We start from the raw sequence: 14,859 nt of genomic DNA on the forward strand, positions 1-14,859 counted from the left end.
GAACTTCTGGGTTCAAAAAATTCTTCCTTCTACCTCGTATGCTGAGGTAGAAGATAGAAAGTAAACTAAACACATATAAATGTCAGATAAATCTATATTCTTTTGCACTTTGGTTTTGCTTTAAAAATCTTAACGCAGATTTTTCTGTTATTATTTTCTGTTTTAGTTTGAAACAGAAACTATCCCTTTCCTATCCCAAGGCCACTGTCCATGTACATCGGCAAACCCCAGCCATTGCTAGCTCAGTCATGTCAACAACCTAGTGTGTACGTTTCCATGGTATTTGTTTGCACTTCTGTTTCTTATACACGTGATTTCCCCTTGTCTGGGATCTTCTACAATCCATGTTCTAAGTTTCCAGAACCTTCCCATCAAAACTAAGTCTTAGTCCCATTGTTTTGTTGCTGTAAAGCTGCCTCTGCCTGTTTTGCCCTTGTGTCTTTTTGCAAATGTTTGCATGGATCTTCATTGACCTTAACACATCACCCTCCCAGTGCACAGTTTTCTGACTCTTTGACTTTTCTGTAAGCAGCTTGAAAGGAGAAAATAGTCATTCATTTCTCTATCCAACAAATGTTTACCAAGCACCTACAATAATTCAGCTCCTCTGCTAGGTACTGAATCTATGCATCTCTGTATCCACAATGTCCAGATTAGGGTGTGGCACAGATGGCAGCTAATAACCATTTCCTGGATGTGGGAACAAAAGAATCCTCCATCATTCACTTTGTGTCAGATATTGAGTTCTTCCTTTGACTGAAATAAACTTTTTCAGAGGAGGAAGCATGACAGAAAGGCCTCTCCCAGCTCAGTCTGGAAGCACGGAGTCAAGTCACTGACCGCTCTCTGCTACAAAGCGACCAGCTCTGGCTCCATTTGTAGGTTTATGCTCCATTGTGTTGCTAATATCCACAAAGAAATGACCTGACAATTTCATGAACTGAAACTTTTTAGAAAATGGTCCCAAGAAGAGCAAAAAGGCCTTAAAATTCTGACAGGAAAAGCCAGAAGGCTAATGGTTAAGAAAGAACAGAGCACATGAGCTAGAATCTGTAGCACGACATCCAAGGAAGATATGTGGGAAGAAGGAAGTATGGGGGTTGTAGAAGGAGAATGACATTTATTGAGCAATAACTGTGTGCCACAGATCATGCATCTCCTGAGGAGCTCTGTAGGGGTTAAATATCCTTTACTCCTTCATACAGAATAGGAACAGAGGCTCAGAGACAAAGCCACTTGAGCCACTTGCCTTCAGGTAATCTGTCTTGTAGGTAGCTGAGCTGGGATTCTAACCCAGTTCTGTATGAAGCCAAAGCTTATTTATCCTGCTAGAAACAAGTGCCACTCAAGAGAAGTACTGGCATCCTCAACAGTCTTCCTGCAGTCATAAGGAATTAGGAGGGGCTGAGGGGCAGCCAAGGAAAACCTTCAAATAACTCCCCTCCTTGGTTTCCTAAGGAAATTTCCTTAATTTCAATCAGCACCTGGACAGTACCAGGGCAAGCCTCACGAAAGTCACTCTCCCCGGCATCTCTCTCTCCACTTCTCCCTAGCTTCCCCTACTTCTTACCTTCTTCCTCCTCTGAGCAACCTATTCTTCAACTAAAGATGACCTCAAATTCCAATTTGTCTTCCCAATGCCAATTGACTATGGAAAGCTTTCTAAGCCACATTCTGACTCACACATTTACACAATATCAACACTGGAATGGGTCAGGTGTTTACGGATCTCACATTTTAAATAGGAGGAAACATTTGGCCAAAGGGGCAGCACGACTTGCCCTGAGACTCATGGAGTTCGAATGGACTAGTCAACTGGACCCATGGCAGGGGGGTCTGCACTTCCCGCCGTGGGGTCTCAGCCTGCCTCTGCTCTTTAATGCAGCCTCCCCCACTTCCCCTAGACTTTTTCCAACAACTGCATGACTACAGAGATAGACCCCCACCTTCTTGCTGCAACTCCACAGGGTGATCTAATAATAAGGATCTAAGCACAATAATAATAAATAATAAGGTCTAAAGCAGATCCCATATGGTGATCTAATAATAAGGGTCATGGATATTTATTGAGCAACTAACTGTGACGAGCACTATGGTAGGCAATTATCTGTATTTGTATCATGTCATTTATTTTCCCCAAGACTCTGCCTATGAGTTAGGTAGTAATATATTCTAGGCCACCCCATCAGTGGCGTTTTGGGATCCAATGGATCAATGGATCACTAAGACCCCAAAGATACATCAACAGAATAAACAGAATAAAGGGGAAAAAAGGTCTCCTACTGTTAGATAAAAGGTCATAAAGAAGGGGCATTTGAAGCCACTTTGCTGCTCCACCATTTCTGGCACCCTTGCCTTCCTGTCTTCCAAGAGGCTATCAATGCCCTGTAGGTCCTGAAGGTCCCTAAGGTGCTCCTCCTCTAAGGGGAAATAAGTGGGAGCCCCTTAGTCCTGCAGATCAGACTGGGCTGTGTGCCTCACATCATGGGGGAGCCTACCACCTATCTTCAGGTTGGTGGTTAATGCACAAAATCCTCCAGAATCTAGGTCCTAATTCCTTAATCTGCACCTCCCCATATATACCTACTGTTCTAGGCATATGGGACTATTTTATATGCTCCCATAGTCAGGCAAAGTTATTCCCAATTTTATTCCTCAGAAAATGGGGAGACTCACATCATACACAAAAAATCATTTTCCCTTTTGAAAAATATTTTGATTGTGGACATCACTATTAGGAAAAAGCAAATTCATCTACATAGACCTCAATTAGTGTCAGCTTGAGATGCTTACATACAGAGGGGAACTCACCTGCTTGAATAGGGAGAAACCATGAAGCAATGAAATTTAATATGGATAACAGTAATTATTCCTGGAGCCTCAAATTTTCATATCCTGCACATTACTGTAAACAAGCCTCTCACATACTATTTTAGAAGCAATACACTCTGTGTTTACGTGTTGAGATCCTAAAGATTCAAGTATGGAAAGAAAGAAATAAAAAGGGAAAAAAGGTCTCCTACTGTTTGGAGAATGGTTTCTGGGGCTTAGAACAAAACTTTCAGTAACAGCAGCATGTATGCATTCCAGAAGTGTTGAATCTTTAAAGAACTCAGATGGGATCCATGGTAATATGCTTTGGAGAAGTGTCAGCTGACTTAAAAAGTGGCTCAAGGGATGATGACGGAAGACATTGAAGGCATACAGGAAATCCAAAAATTGTTTTAATAAACATACGCAGGTACAAAAGAAGTGATATAATTTTGCAATAACACTTTTGTTATTTTGAATATGCATGTCAAATGAGGGCTCAAAATAATATTCTCAAGTCAGTAATTGGCTGTTTCATCCACGTTTTTAAAAGCTGATGCATTTGAGTTAAGTCAAGTAACTTTCACTGGATATGGGCACACATACAGCTCTCGCTGTTGTCTGAACACATTCTGTCTCACGCCTCAGCGTCTTCTTCCATGTTAGCTCCCCTGCCAGACTTCTCCTTCAACTTCTTCCCCTGCTAACTGCTACATGCACTTCACAACCAGGACAAACATCTCCTTCAAGAAGCCAGGAGAATGAAACCAAGCTGGGTAAGCCAGCCCCCTCTGAGCCCATGTGTGTCCTGAGCTTCCCTCTCTCCTAGTGCTCTTCTGCTTTTGCCTGTTCACATATCTGTTTTCCCCACTAAACCAGGAGCCGTTGGAGGTCCTGAAACATATCACATGCATTGTTGTCATCCCACAGCCCACCTTGAAATCTGACACGTGGTGAGAAACTCAGCAGACATACAGTGAACAAAGCAATGAATGCATTGGCCATTGATGCATAAATAGGTAAATGAATGAATGATTCAATGTAGAGGGTATTTTAGGAAATCTCCCTGTCCACTCAGGAAATTTCTCTTAAGAACACTTCCTCGTGAAAAAGAGTCATATTTTATGAATTGTGGGTGCAACTGAATTGAGGAAGAGATGGGCTGGTATTTAGCAAGTGTTTCTGTTTTCCTCCTGTGTTCCCCAGCAGATGACATACCCCAGACTCCCCTGTGTGACTGTCAATAGGTGTTGGTAGAAACGCATCAGGAATCTCCAGGCCTGGCCTATAAAATCTTCCAAGAGGGTTCTCCACTCTCTTTTACCTTATTTGTTGTTGTACCCCAAGAATTTGGTAGATGATTCTGAAACTTTAAAGGATAGAAGAGGCATGGGATTGGAACGCCACCACTGAATTGCTGTACAGATCAGAACACCCCGCAGCAAGACTCCCATAGACCTAGTGTGCATGAGATGTGAACTTTCACTGTGGTAAGCCTCTGAAATTTTGGAATCAAAATTAGACTCATCATACAAGACTGCTTAGACCTACTGCTCTGCCAATTGAAAGTCCGTGTCTCCTGCCACTTCATTTAATGGTAAGTATTTATTAAGTACTGACTATATGACAATTACTTCAATATAATAGTTAAGACTCACAGAACCTTTGGTCAAATGGAATGTGATGAGCTGGGAAACATGGGAAGTGGATTGAGGTGACTGGAGGTCTCCTTCTAATAAATTTTTCCATGTTCTCTTTCTAAGAGCAACTTATGGCACCCACAGTTTTCTTGGACAAGTACTCACCTTGGTTCCTAGGGGTCCAGGAAGTCCAGGTGATCCACGGAGTCCCTGCGGAAATAAATAATACAAACACAGTCATGGAGCTGCCCGCAAGCACTGGCTCATCCACCACGGGCCAGGCTGGCTGCATCCTCTGCTGGGGACCCAGAGACGGGGGGGACTCTCACTCCAAAAGAAGCAGCATCCAGTTTTGAGCGACAAGGCTCTGGACGTGAATTCCAACTCTGCCTCCTACTGCCTCTGTGTGGCCTTCAGGAAATCTCTCAGCCTCTCTGTTTGCTTTCCCACTGAAGAGCCTTTTGACATAGACTTGAGCAAGTAAGTTGCAAGACCTCGTTTCAAAGCCTGCTTCACTTCAGGCTGAAGGGCTCTGGCAGTCACAGCCACCATGACAACCATGATTCTACTTTTGGAAGTCTTGGCTGAAAGCACCAGGGTAGCCCGGAAGCCCTTCTCTATGCATGCCACGCTTGTCCTGCGCTCTGGGGATGTGTTTGCCTGACTGTCTCCTCACAAGACAGGAGCATCTCCAGGGTGCAGCCTGTCTCATCCATCTCTGTGCCCAGCACTGGCCCAGGCTGGCATGTGGCCAGAGGTCTATGAGATTGTGCCGCCCTAGCCTGAACCACATCAGAGCACACTCTCAGCTCCCCGCTTTCCCATTTCATTGGTTATGGTTCAATTTCTGCAAAGTTTGGCAGTTCGATTTTTTTCCTTTTCCTTTTCTAATGTTCACCTGGTTTCTACAGGCACAGGGACACCTGACCGTCCACTTACCGGCTCTCCGTCCTTCCCTTTTCCAGGTGGCCCAGGGAGCCCAGGAGCGCCAGGATCTCCCCTGGGACCAATGGGTCCTGGGCTTCCTTCTTGCCCCGCTGCTCCCTGGAAAGAAAAGCAGACATTTCCCCAGATCAGTTATACGCAGCATGAAGCTTTGCCACGGCAGAGCAGCCTGAGTAGTTCGCAGGTTTCCTAGGGCTGCCCTTATATTTTAGAAGGCCCTTACTTTCTGGGGCACAGAACAATGGACTGTGAAATATGTGTTACAGGTTAAATAGTGTCCCTCAAAATTTGTGTCTTGAAGTCCTAACCCCTACTACTTCAATGCACAGAGTTGATTAAAGTTAGGATGAGGTCATACTGGAGTGTGACCCTCCAGGGGGCCTAATCCAATGAGAGTAGCATCCTTTAAAGGAGGCGGCATTTGGACACACACGCATAGAGGCAAGACAAAATAAATACAGAGGGACAAGACACCACCAGTGAGCGAAGGAGGGAGGCCTGAATGGGATGTTTCCTTCACCACCCTCAGAAGGAGTCAGCCCTTCTGACATCTTGACTGAGGACTTCTAGCCTCCCGAACTGGGAGAAAGTCCAGGCTGCCCAGTTTATGATGCTGCAGCCTTAGTCAATCAATTCAATGAAAAACAAGGAAAAGAAAAGGACGTTAGTGACAACCTTCCACCCAGTGCAGGGAAATCTATTTCCAGTGCATCTCTTACAGACTGGCCCCCATCTCTGCTTGAACTCCTCTGGGAGCAGAGGCCTCACCAGTGCTCCTCCCCGTGCATTCCTTTGTCAGGCAGCACTGTTATTGAACATATCCTTACACTCAGCCTTCTCTGAAATCTTCCCAACACTGGACACTCAGTCTGTTCCCTGGAGCCCCGTAGACACAATCTAATCCCTCTGACAGTTAGGTTTTCAACTATAAGAATAGAGCTTAAAGCTACAATGGAGGAGCGGGAGAACGCGTGTGCTAGCATGAGCACCAGGGTCTGCTTGGGGACTGGGCTTTGAGCTTGCTCCAGGCCAGGGTCTCCACCTCTGACTGCAAAGCTCCGAGCAGCCCTTGTGGTGGCCCTGGCTGTGGAACATGGGGTTGAACCCCGCGAACCAGAGGGACCCCTTTCTCCAGACGGGGCTGCCCTGGGCTGAAGCTGCAATCGCAGTGTCTCCAGCCATTCTCAGGTGGAGCAGAGGTGAGGGAAGATGAGCCAAGGATGGGCACAGCAAGGATGGAGAGCGCCTCTCTCCAAGCCTGGAGCGGGATCAGCTTCCCCTCGCCCCAGGCCAGCTCCTGGACACGATGTGAGAGGGAAAAAGCACGCTGTGCTGCCCGGGATTTTTACCACTTTGCAGAGCCCTGGAGGTTCCTTTCCAAGTTAAGTCCTGGGCCCTGCACTCAAGCCTGGGCTTCTGCTCAGCCAAGGAAAGGCATTTGGCTCCCCCTAGAGACTGAATGTGGCAACAGCCCGCTGATTTCTGGCTTCTGAACTTGCACCTGTTAGTCCTCCTAAGATGCCTAATATCTTTCTTGGTCATCCCCTTCCAGGTTACCTGTGTCCTACTTATCATGTGCCATCCTTCAGGCATGGCACAATTAAGGAATAGCAGATGAGTCCAGATGTTTTTCCCTTGCTTAATCTAGGCAGTCTAAAATAGTATTATATATTTTTCAAAAAACGAATGTTTGTAGCTGTATTACATAAGAGTTATTATTATTATTATTGAGATGGATTTTTACTCTGTTGCCCAGGTGGGAGTGCAGTGGTGCGATCTCAGCTCACTGCAACCTCCACCTCCTGGATTCAAGTGATTCTTGTGCCTCAGCTTCCCAAGTAGCTGGGACTACAGGCATGTGCCACCACATCCAACTAATTTTTGCATTTTCACTGGAGACGGGGTTTCACTATGTTGGCCAGGCTGGTCTTGAATTCCTGACCTAAAGCGACTTCCCTGCCTTGGCCTCCCAAAGTGCTGGGATTACAGGCGAGAGGGTTATTATCAAGTCTGTGATCAACATTCAAAAAACCCAAGATATTTTCCAGAAATGTGTTGAGCATTTCGCTCTACAGTAAGTTTTTTTTTTCTCTAGGACATTTATTTTAAAATTGAACCCTTCTGCCAAAAGGGAAATGACACCTTCTCTTGTTAAAATATGCAAAAATGTAAAAAATAAAGTGATCCTTTAAAGGGCATCAGGTAAAGTGAACTTGAAAGGATCCATGTTAAGAAGTTTGGCCATGCGTGTGCTAGGAGGGGCCTCTATGGACAATCCATGCCCCAATGCCATCTCTTCCTGTCCATAGGTATAAACGTGATCTGCTCGAGCAGGGAGGGCAGGGCACAACCACATGGAACCCCTGTCACCTGTTGTCTGCTGAGCCCTTTGCCCACGCCTCCCCAGTTCCTCAGTGAGTTCTCACAACCTGTCATCAATGTGGCAGCATCTGCATTTTACAGACGAGAAAATCCAGGTGCAAAGAGGGTACCCTTTCTTTAGATCAGGGTTTCTCACTCTTGGCACTATTGACCTTCAGGGAGGATCATTCTTATTAGGGGAATGTCTTATGTACTGTGAGGTTTTTAACAGGATCTCTGGTCTCTACCCACGGATGCCAGGAGCTGTTACTCCCCCTAGTGGTGACAACTAAAAATGTCTTCCTGGGTAAAGCTCCCTTCTTGAGAATCCCTTTTGTCACCCTACCTTAAATCAATGTAACTAGGGCAAGGGAGCTGGCATTTGACCCAGGTCCAAAGCCCTGAATCACTCAAATGAGGGCACCTTATTTCCTGAGCACTGGCTCAGTTTCACCAATTAACCTCAGAGGCGTTTCATAAGGTGCTAGGGCAGAGAAATGCAAAATGGAACTTAAAGGGGTATGGATTCTCCTCCTCAGCCTCTGTTTTTGTTTGTTTGTTTGTTTGTTTGTTTTGATTGGGGTGGGAACATGTGTCTCTCTTCATAATAATTAAAATCTCAGGCTGGGTTCGATGGCTCACACCTGTAATCCCAGCACTTTGGGAGACCAAGGCAGGTGGATCACTTGAGTTCAGGAGTCTGAGATCAGCCTGGGCAACATGGTGAAACCCGATCTCTACAAAAAACTAGCTGAACGTGGTGGCACACACCTGTAATCTCAGCTACTCAGGAGGCTGAGGCAGGAGAGTGGCTTAAACCTGGGAGACAGAGGTCGTAGTGAGTGGAAATCACACCAGTGCACTCTAGCGTCAGTGGCACAGTGAGACTCTGTCTCAAAAGAAAAGTGTGAGCGTAGGTATAGAATGGATACCTTGGGAAGGTTTACATGTAAACCTATTCTGAGCATAGGTACAGAATAGATAAGGCCAGGCACGGTGGCTCACACCTATAGCCCCAGCACTGTGGGAGCCAAGGCAGGTGGATCACTTGAGGTCAGGAGTTCAAGACTATCCTGGCCAACATGGTGAAACGTTGCCTCTATTAAAAATGCAAAAAAATTAGCCGAGCGTGTTGGCATGCAACCATAGTCCCAGCTACTCCAGAGGCTGAGGTGGAAGAATCACCTGAACTCAGGAGGCGGAGGTCGCAGTGAGCCGAGATCATGCCACTGCACTCCAGCCTGGGTGACAGAGCAAGGTTCCATCTCAAAAAAAAAAAAAAAAAAGAATGGATAAGTTGGTGCACTGAATTGAGAGAAAACAGGATTTGGAGTCAGGCAGACCTCCCTGTAGCTCATTTGCTATGAGACACAGGGCAAATGGGATGGCAGGGTCTTCCTGTCCCTCCTACTTGGTAAACTCCTTCTGATGGCTGGTTTCTAAACCAGGCCTGAGCAGAGCGAGCTGCTCCTTCAGTGCCTGTAAGAAGTTGAGGATATCCGCCTGTGTGCTGAGAGATGACATTGGTCTTACCTTCTCACCACGCTCCCCGTCTTTTCCAGGGGGGCCTCTGAGGCCAGGAGCACCCTGTGGAAAGGAAGATTATGGACGTGGTGAATTTAAAGATCACTGGTCACTCTCAGTGGCTCGTGATACCCAGGGAGGACTCGTCAGGTCCCCCTGAAGCCAACAACTACAGCTCCCACTCGATTCCCACGCTCATTGAAATTCCCCAAAGCTCCACATCCTCCCTGCCTGTGACTGCTGCTCTGCAGGCGGCCTGGCCTTAGAACTGTGCACTTTGGAGCTCTTAGCAGCAGGCATGGTCTGTTGGAAGCTTAGCCTCCCGGTCTGGGCTGTGAGCTCTGAGAAGGCATGGCCTAGCACAGTGAACACCCAGGGATGATAAGGATGGCCTTAAGAACCCAGCCTTAGCATTGGGGCATCTGCTCCAACAGTCTTTGGAGTCCCCAAAGGTTGACTTTGAGACATGGTTTAAGTGCAAGTGTCCCATGGATGCAATAGTAGGGAAACAGAGAAGTAAAAAGGAGGAAAACACTCACGCCTGTGATCCCAGCACTCTGGGAGGCAGATGGATCACTTGAGGTCAGGAGTTCGAGACCAGCCTGGCCAACATGGTGAAACCCCCTCTCCACTAAAATACAAAAATGAGCCAGGTATGGAGACATTCCCCTATAATCCTGGCCACTTGGGAGGCTGAGGCAGAAGAATCACTTGAACCCTGGAGGCGGTGGCAGTGAGCTGAGATCATGCCACTGCACTCCAGCCTGGGTGACAGAGCGAGACTCCAACAACAACAACAACAACAAAAATGGTGGAGGGGAGAACAGGTAGCACAAAATACGCTTGCTGGCCACTGGAGCTCTGTCCTGCTGGGACTCTGGGATCCTGCCCAGGACACACTCTCAGAGTGATGACAGCTGAGGACAAGGGATCTGAGCTACTCTGCTGGTGGTGCTATGGCCACCTGTCACGCGGCCCGACAACATGCTCTCTAGAGGCCAGAGAAGACCCCTAGCCAGAAGAATGCAGGCTGAGAGGCTGGAAGCCTCTATGTGAAATAACATCCCTCTGGTAGGGTTGCTGTGCGGATTAAATGAATTAACACGTGTAATGTGCTTACAACGATGCCTGGCATGTACGAAGGCTCAGTCCTCGAAGCTATAATGCTTATTACCTGTAAAGGTCTGGTGAATACACAGGACTGACCTAAATTTATTGTGGGGGAAAAATGCTTTGCTGCCCTTGACTAGATGTCATAGAGTGTTTTGTTGAACAATGTTCAAGTCTAAATTGGTGTTTATGGTGACTCTGAAAGCTGTCCTTTAGCAGACACCTTGAGACTTGATGTGGAAAAGGCAGAATCTCAGCAGGTCAAAAAAAATGCAACCCTAAAAGTGAACCAGCCAACCTCTTGTCTCCATTTTGCAGATGAGCAAGCCGAGACCTCAACGAATGGCTTGCCAAGGTCATCAAGGCAATTAAGAGAAGAGCTAGGATTCGAACCCAGGTCTCCCAATGGCTGTCAGGGTTCCTCTGACTTCTTTAGGCTCATTTTGTTTCTTCTGAGGCAAACTATGGTGTTGATTCCAACAACAGTGAAATGTAGACTTTCTGCAGATGCAACAGCTGCATTCACCCTCTGGAGAGCTGGCGAGCTGCCTAGGGCTTAGTGTGTGAACTTTCTAGATGGTCTACGTCAGGACAGCAGCATCTCCATCTGCAATGTGGGCATAAGGATGCCTACACCTCTGGGTTTGGGGAGGATAAATGAACTAGCTCGGTGGCTGGGCAGTGCCTATCCACAGCCAGTGCTGGGATCCATACCCTCTCCCAATTAACTCACCACACTTCCTGGAGGGCCACTGGGACCGGGGGGACCTACGTGTCCAGGAGCACCCTGTTCAGAGACAGTAGTTTAGAAAGGCCAAATGCATTGATTACAAGTAGTTGCCCCCAGCGCCTCCGCAAACCTGCCTCATACTAAATTTAGCGCAATGCACTGGAACTGCTGCTGACCCGACAGCCCCTGCAGACAGGAACCCCCTCCCTTGAGTGCCGCAGTGTCCTGAGCACCAAGCCTCAGGTGAAGGGGCTTCTGGCACAGAGGTGAGAGGCAGGAGGGCAGGAAGGAGGACTCTGGAAGTGCCTTAGGGCTAAGGCACAGGGATGTGGAAGAGTGGGGGAGTGGGGGCAGAGGGTAGGGCTGGGCCCTAATCACAGAAGAGGATCTCAGCAGAGGTTTGGCCTTACGGTAAGTGCCTGAGGGAAAGGAAACACTGCAAATGGGATGGTTCAGACCTCAGTTGTGTATGTGTGTGTATGTGAATGTGTGTGTGTCTGCATGTTTGTGCGTGCAGGCATGTGGGTATGTGTGTGTTTGTGTGTGCATGTGTGCATGTGTGTGCAGGCATGTGTATGTGTGCATGCTTGTGCGTGCAGGCATGTGCGTGTGTGCATGCTTGTGCATGAATGCATGTGCGTGTGTTGTTTGTGTGTGCAGGAATGTGCGTGTGTGCATGCTTGTGCATGAATGCATGTGCATGTGTTCATGTTTGTGTATGCAGGCATGTGTGTGTGTGCATGCTTGTGCATGAATGCATGTGCATGTGTTCATGTTTGTGTATGCAGGCATGTGCATGTGTGCATGTTTGTGGATGCAGGCATATGTGTGCATGTTTGTGTGTGCATGCATGCATGTTTGTGTGTGCAGGCATGTGTGTGTGCATGCCTGTGTGTGTGCATGTTTGTGTGTGCAGGCATGTGCATGCATGCATGTTTGTGTGTTGGCTTTGACTGGAAAATCAGGGAAGAAGTGAATTTGAACTAAAACCTGGTGGCTGGGCAATGATCCATGAAAGGAGATGTGGGTGAGGACATCCAAGTGGGTCAGCACTGTGGGCATGGGGACGCAGGGAGCTCTCACGGCACTGGAGGCGGCTTCTGTTTCTTCCATGCCTTGTTCCCCTCTGCCCCTGGGTTTTGCACATCTCCAGGGTCAGGACTCATGGAGAACATTCCACTCCCAGCCTCCTCCTTGCCTACACTCTGCTTCCGTTCCCCTGCAGCCGGGCTGGGCCCAGGGATCTCTCCAAGAGCAGGGAAGAGCTTCCATCTGTCCCCACTGTGAGTTCCCAGCCAGCCATATGCATGGTGGCCTGGTAATATCAGCACCCTCCAGCTGGGACAGGGCCACCCAGCGTGCTGCGAGGAGCAGGCTGGACGAGTGCTGCTGCTGCTGACTGGCCAGAGACCCCGGGATGAGTCAGCCCATCCTGCCCCCCACCAGCTCCACAGTCAAGCTGGAGATCCCTGGCTCTGCACCATGAGACAGAACTCGAATCAGCTCCAGGAACAAGTGCCAGCCCCACAGGGATCAAATACAGCCTGGGTCTGGCCCCAAGGATGGATGAGCCACCAGCAGCACAGGTGTGTGTCTAGAGGTGTCCGTGTGTTTCCCTGACTGCTTCTGTGTGTTTGGGGTTGTGTATGTGTGTGTGTGTGTGTGTGTGTGTGTGTGTGCATGAACATATTATAGAATGTGTATTCTTGGGTTTGTAGAGTGTGTGTACATGGTTGTGTATGTAAGCACACTTATTGGAGTCTCTAACAGTCTCACCTGTGAGTGGAGGTCTGTGGGTGTCATCTACGTGTGCATAAAAAGAGATTTTTCATTAGCTGGGCATGTGGACAAAGCCAGGGAATGCTACAAAGGTGGTGGAAGCCACAACCTCTCTCCGTGCTGACTCCAGCCAAGCACTCCAGTGTGGGTGGACCTTCTGGGCCACATCCCCCTAGCTGGCCCAGAGTTGTGAGCCACAGAGCCAACACTGGGTGGGGCCTCCCTCCTGGGAGTCCCCACGAGGCAGGCCAAGCATAGGGACTCACAGGGTTTCCAGCTGCTCCAGGAGCCCCATGCGTGCCTTCCTGTCCCTTGGCACCCTGCACAGGAAATAAGAGATGGGCAGCGGTAAGAGACCCTCAGTGATGCTGTTTCCCTCACAGCAGGACAGTCTCGGGGACACCTTCCTCATCAGAAGCATTGTTCCAAACTGAAGGGGCTGGGAATACCATCTGAAAGGTGTAGAAAACCACTAAATCCCAGCCCTCTGCTGGAGCTGGGCATATCACAATTCCATTCTATCTTCACCACCAACCCAGGGTATAGGGGCCAGCACTGACCCTCCATAGAAATGTAGTTCAGGGGGGTCAGCCAGGGGCTCACACAGCTGAACAGGGTCCCCAGTCACCCCAGCAGGATTTCCCACCGTAGCACAGAGTCTCCCCGAGAACCGAGATCCGGTGCAGAGGCTAACACCGAGAAAATGACAAACTCAGAGCACTAACATGCACCAGGCACACATAAGCCAGCATTGCCACTCCACGGCTGGGATGCATTTCCTGTTCTGCAAATCCTCTGGGAACTGAGAAACTGCCTGTGTGCTGAGGCCCTTGCTCTCCAGGTCCCGCTAAGCAGGAGAAGGGAGAGCACAGCAGAAACCCAGAGCTCGCCTAAGGCAACCCTTTACTGACAGAGTAGGGACATCCAGGGGTACAGAGGTGGGGTCCAGCCCCTTGGCTGTGTCTGAGTCATGCAGCGATGACCACTCAGCCTCTGCAGCACCTTGAAGTGGCACTCCCCAGCATCTACTCCCAAAATGCCAGGGGAGAGAACTGGGGAGGGTGGTCTGGGGGGACAGAGCGTGGCTGGGATCTCCAGGTCTCTGAGACAGCAGGGGAAGGGACGGTTTTCTTACCGGTGGTCCAGCGGGTCCCTGAGGCCCCAATTCTCCAGGACGGCCCTGCAGTCCCTGCAAGCACAAAAGTTGCAATGAACCAGCTCACCCCCCTGCTTCTGAGCAGACAGGGCGGGGCGGTGGAGGGGTGTGGGGCTGCTGCAATAGGTATAATCTGAAATCCAAGGAGGGGCCGTGGCTAGGGCCCAGAGGAGGAGAGAGAGCTGCCTTCGATTCGGTGGCTCCTGTGTGTGGACTGCATGGCACAGACCTAGCACTGGTCAGCCTTTGGACTCCAGGTAACCAGCTCTGCGGGGGATGGGGGCACAAGGCACTCACCGGTTCCCCAGGCTTGCCCGGATCGCCCTTCTCTCCTTTGGGCCCCTGCTGTCCCTGTTGGTGAGAAGCACAGGGTGGAGTGGACCTCAAGGCGACCTTCCCCTCGTCACAGGGTACATGCCCCCAGCTCAGGCCACACAGGCCACCTCCAGTCCCGTGTAACACCTGAGAGGCCTGCACCCCCAAACCCTCTGCCTGGGGAATCTTCCCTCTCACTCCCCAGGACTGGTTCTGACTCATATTTCAGGTCCGATCAGTTTTCCAGGGAAGCCGAACCCCAAAATGGGACCAAGCCTCCCATCACAGCGGCTCAGTGCACCGTGCCTTTCTGCTCCTGAGCCCGTTACAGCCGCAGTTTTACACCTGGTTGTGCGGTTTGATTCCTGCCCCTTCAGCTCAGAGCCTGGCATGTGGTAGATCATCAGTGAATAAGGACAGAGTTTTGAGAGGAGGAAGGTCTTTAAGGGCCCCTGGCCCAAACACTATTTTTTCCTCCTTCTTTCTCT

General features: G+C 49.0%; 1 protein-coding gene across 1 annotated transcript in view; it reads right to left on the minus strand.

The window, feature by feature from the left end:
• Window positions 1–14,859, minus strand: part of COL22A1 (collagen type XXII alpha 1 chain) — a 320,119-nt gene that overhangs the window by 90,994 nt on the left and 214,266 nt on the right. Inside the window, exons 33-39 of the mRNA XM_017501684.2 lie at window positions 14,354–14,407; window positions 14,036–14,089; window positions 13,167–13,220; window positions 11,125–11,178; window positions 9,291–9,344; window positions 5,391–5,495; window positions 4,617–4,661 (exon numbers count right to left, since the gene is read on the minus strand). Coding sequence (XP_017357173.1) covers window positions 4,617–4,661; window positions 5,391–5,495; window positions 9,291–9,344; window positions 11,125–11,178; window positions 13,167–13,220; window positions 14,036–14,089; window positions 14,354–14,407 — 420 coding nt within the window. The remainder of the gene's footprint in view (window positions 1–4,616; window positions 4,662–5,390; window positions 5,496–9,290; window positions 9,345–11,124; window positions 11,179–13,166; window positions 13,221–14,035; window positions 14,090–14,353; window positions 14,408–14,859) is intronic.

The sequence above is a fragment of the Cebus imitator genome, unplaced genomic scaffold (genome assembly GCF_001604975.1).
Source record: "Cebus imitator isolate Cc_AM_T3 unplaced genomic scaffold, Cebus_imitator-1.0 Scaffold284, whole genome shotgun sequence".
Classification (NCBI taxonomy): Eukaryota; Metazoa; Chordata; class Mammalia; order Primates; family Cebidae; genus Cebus; species Cebus imitator.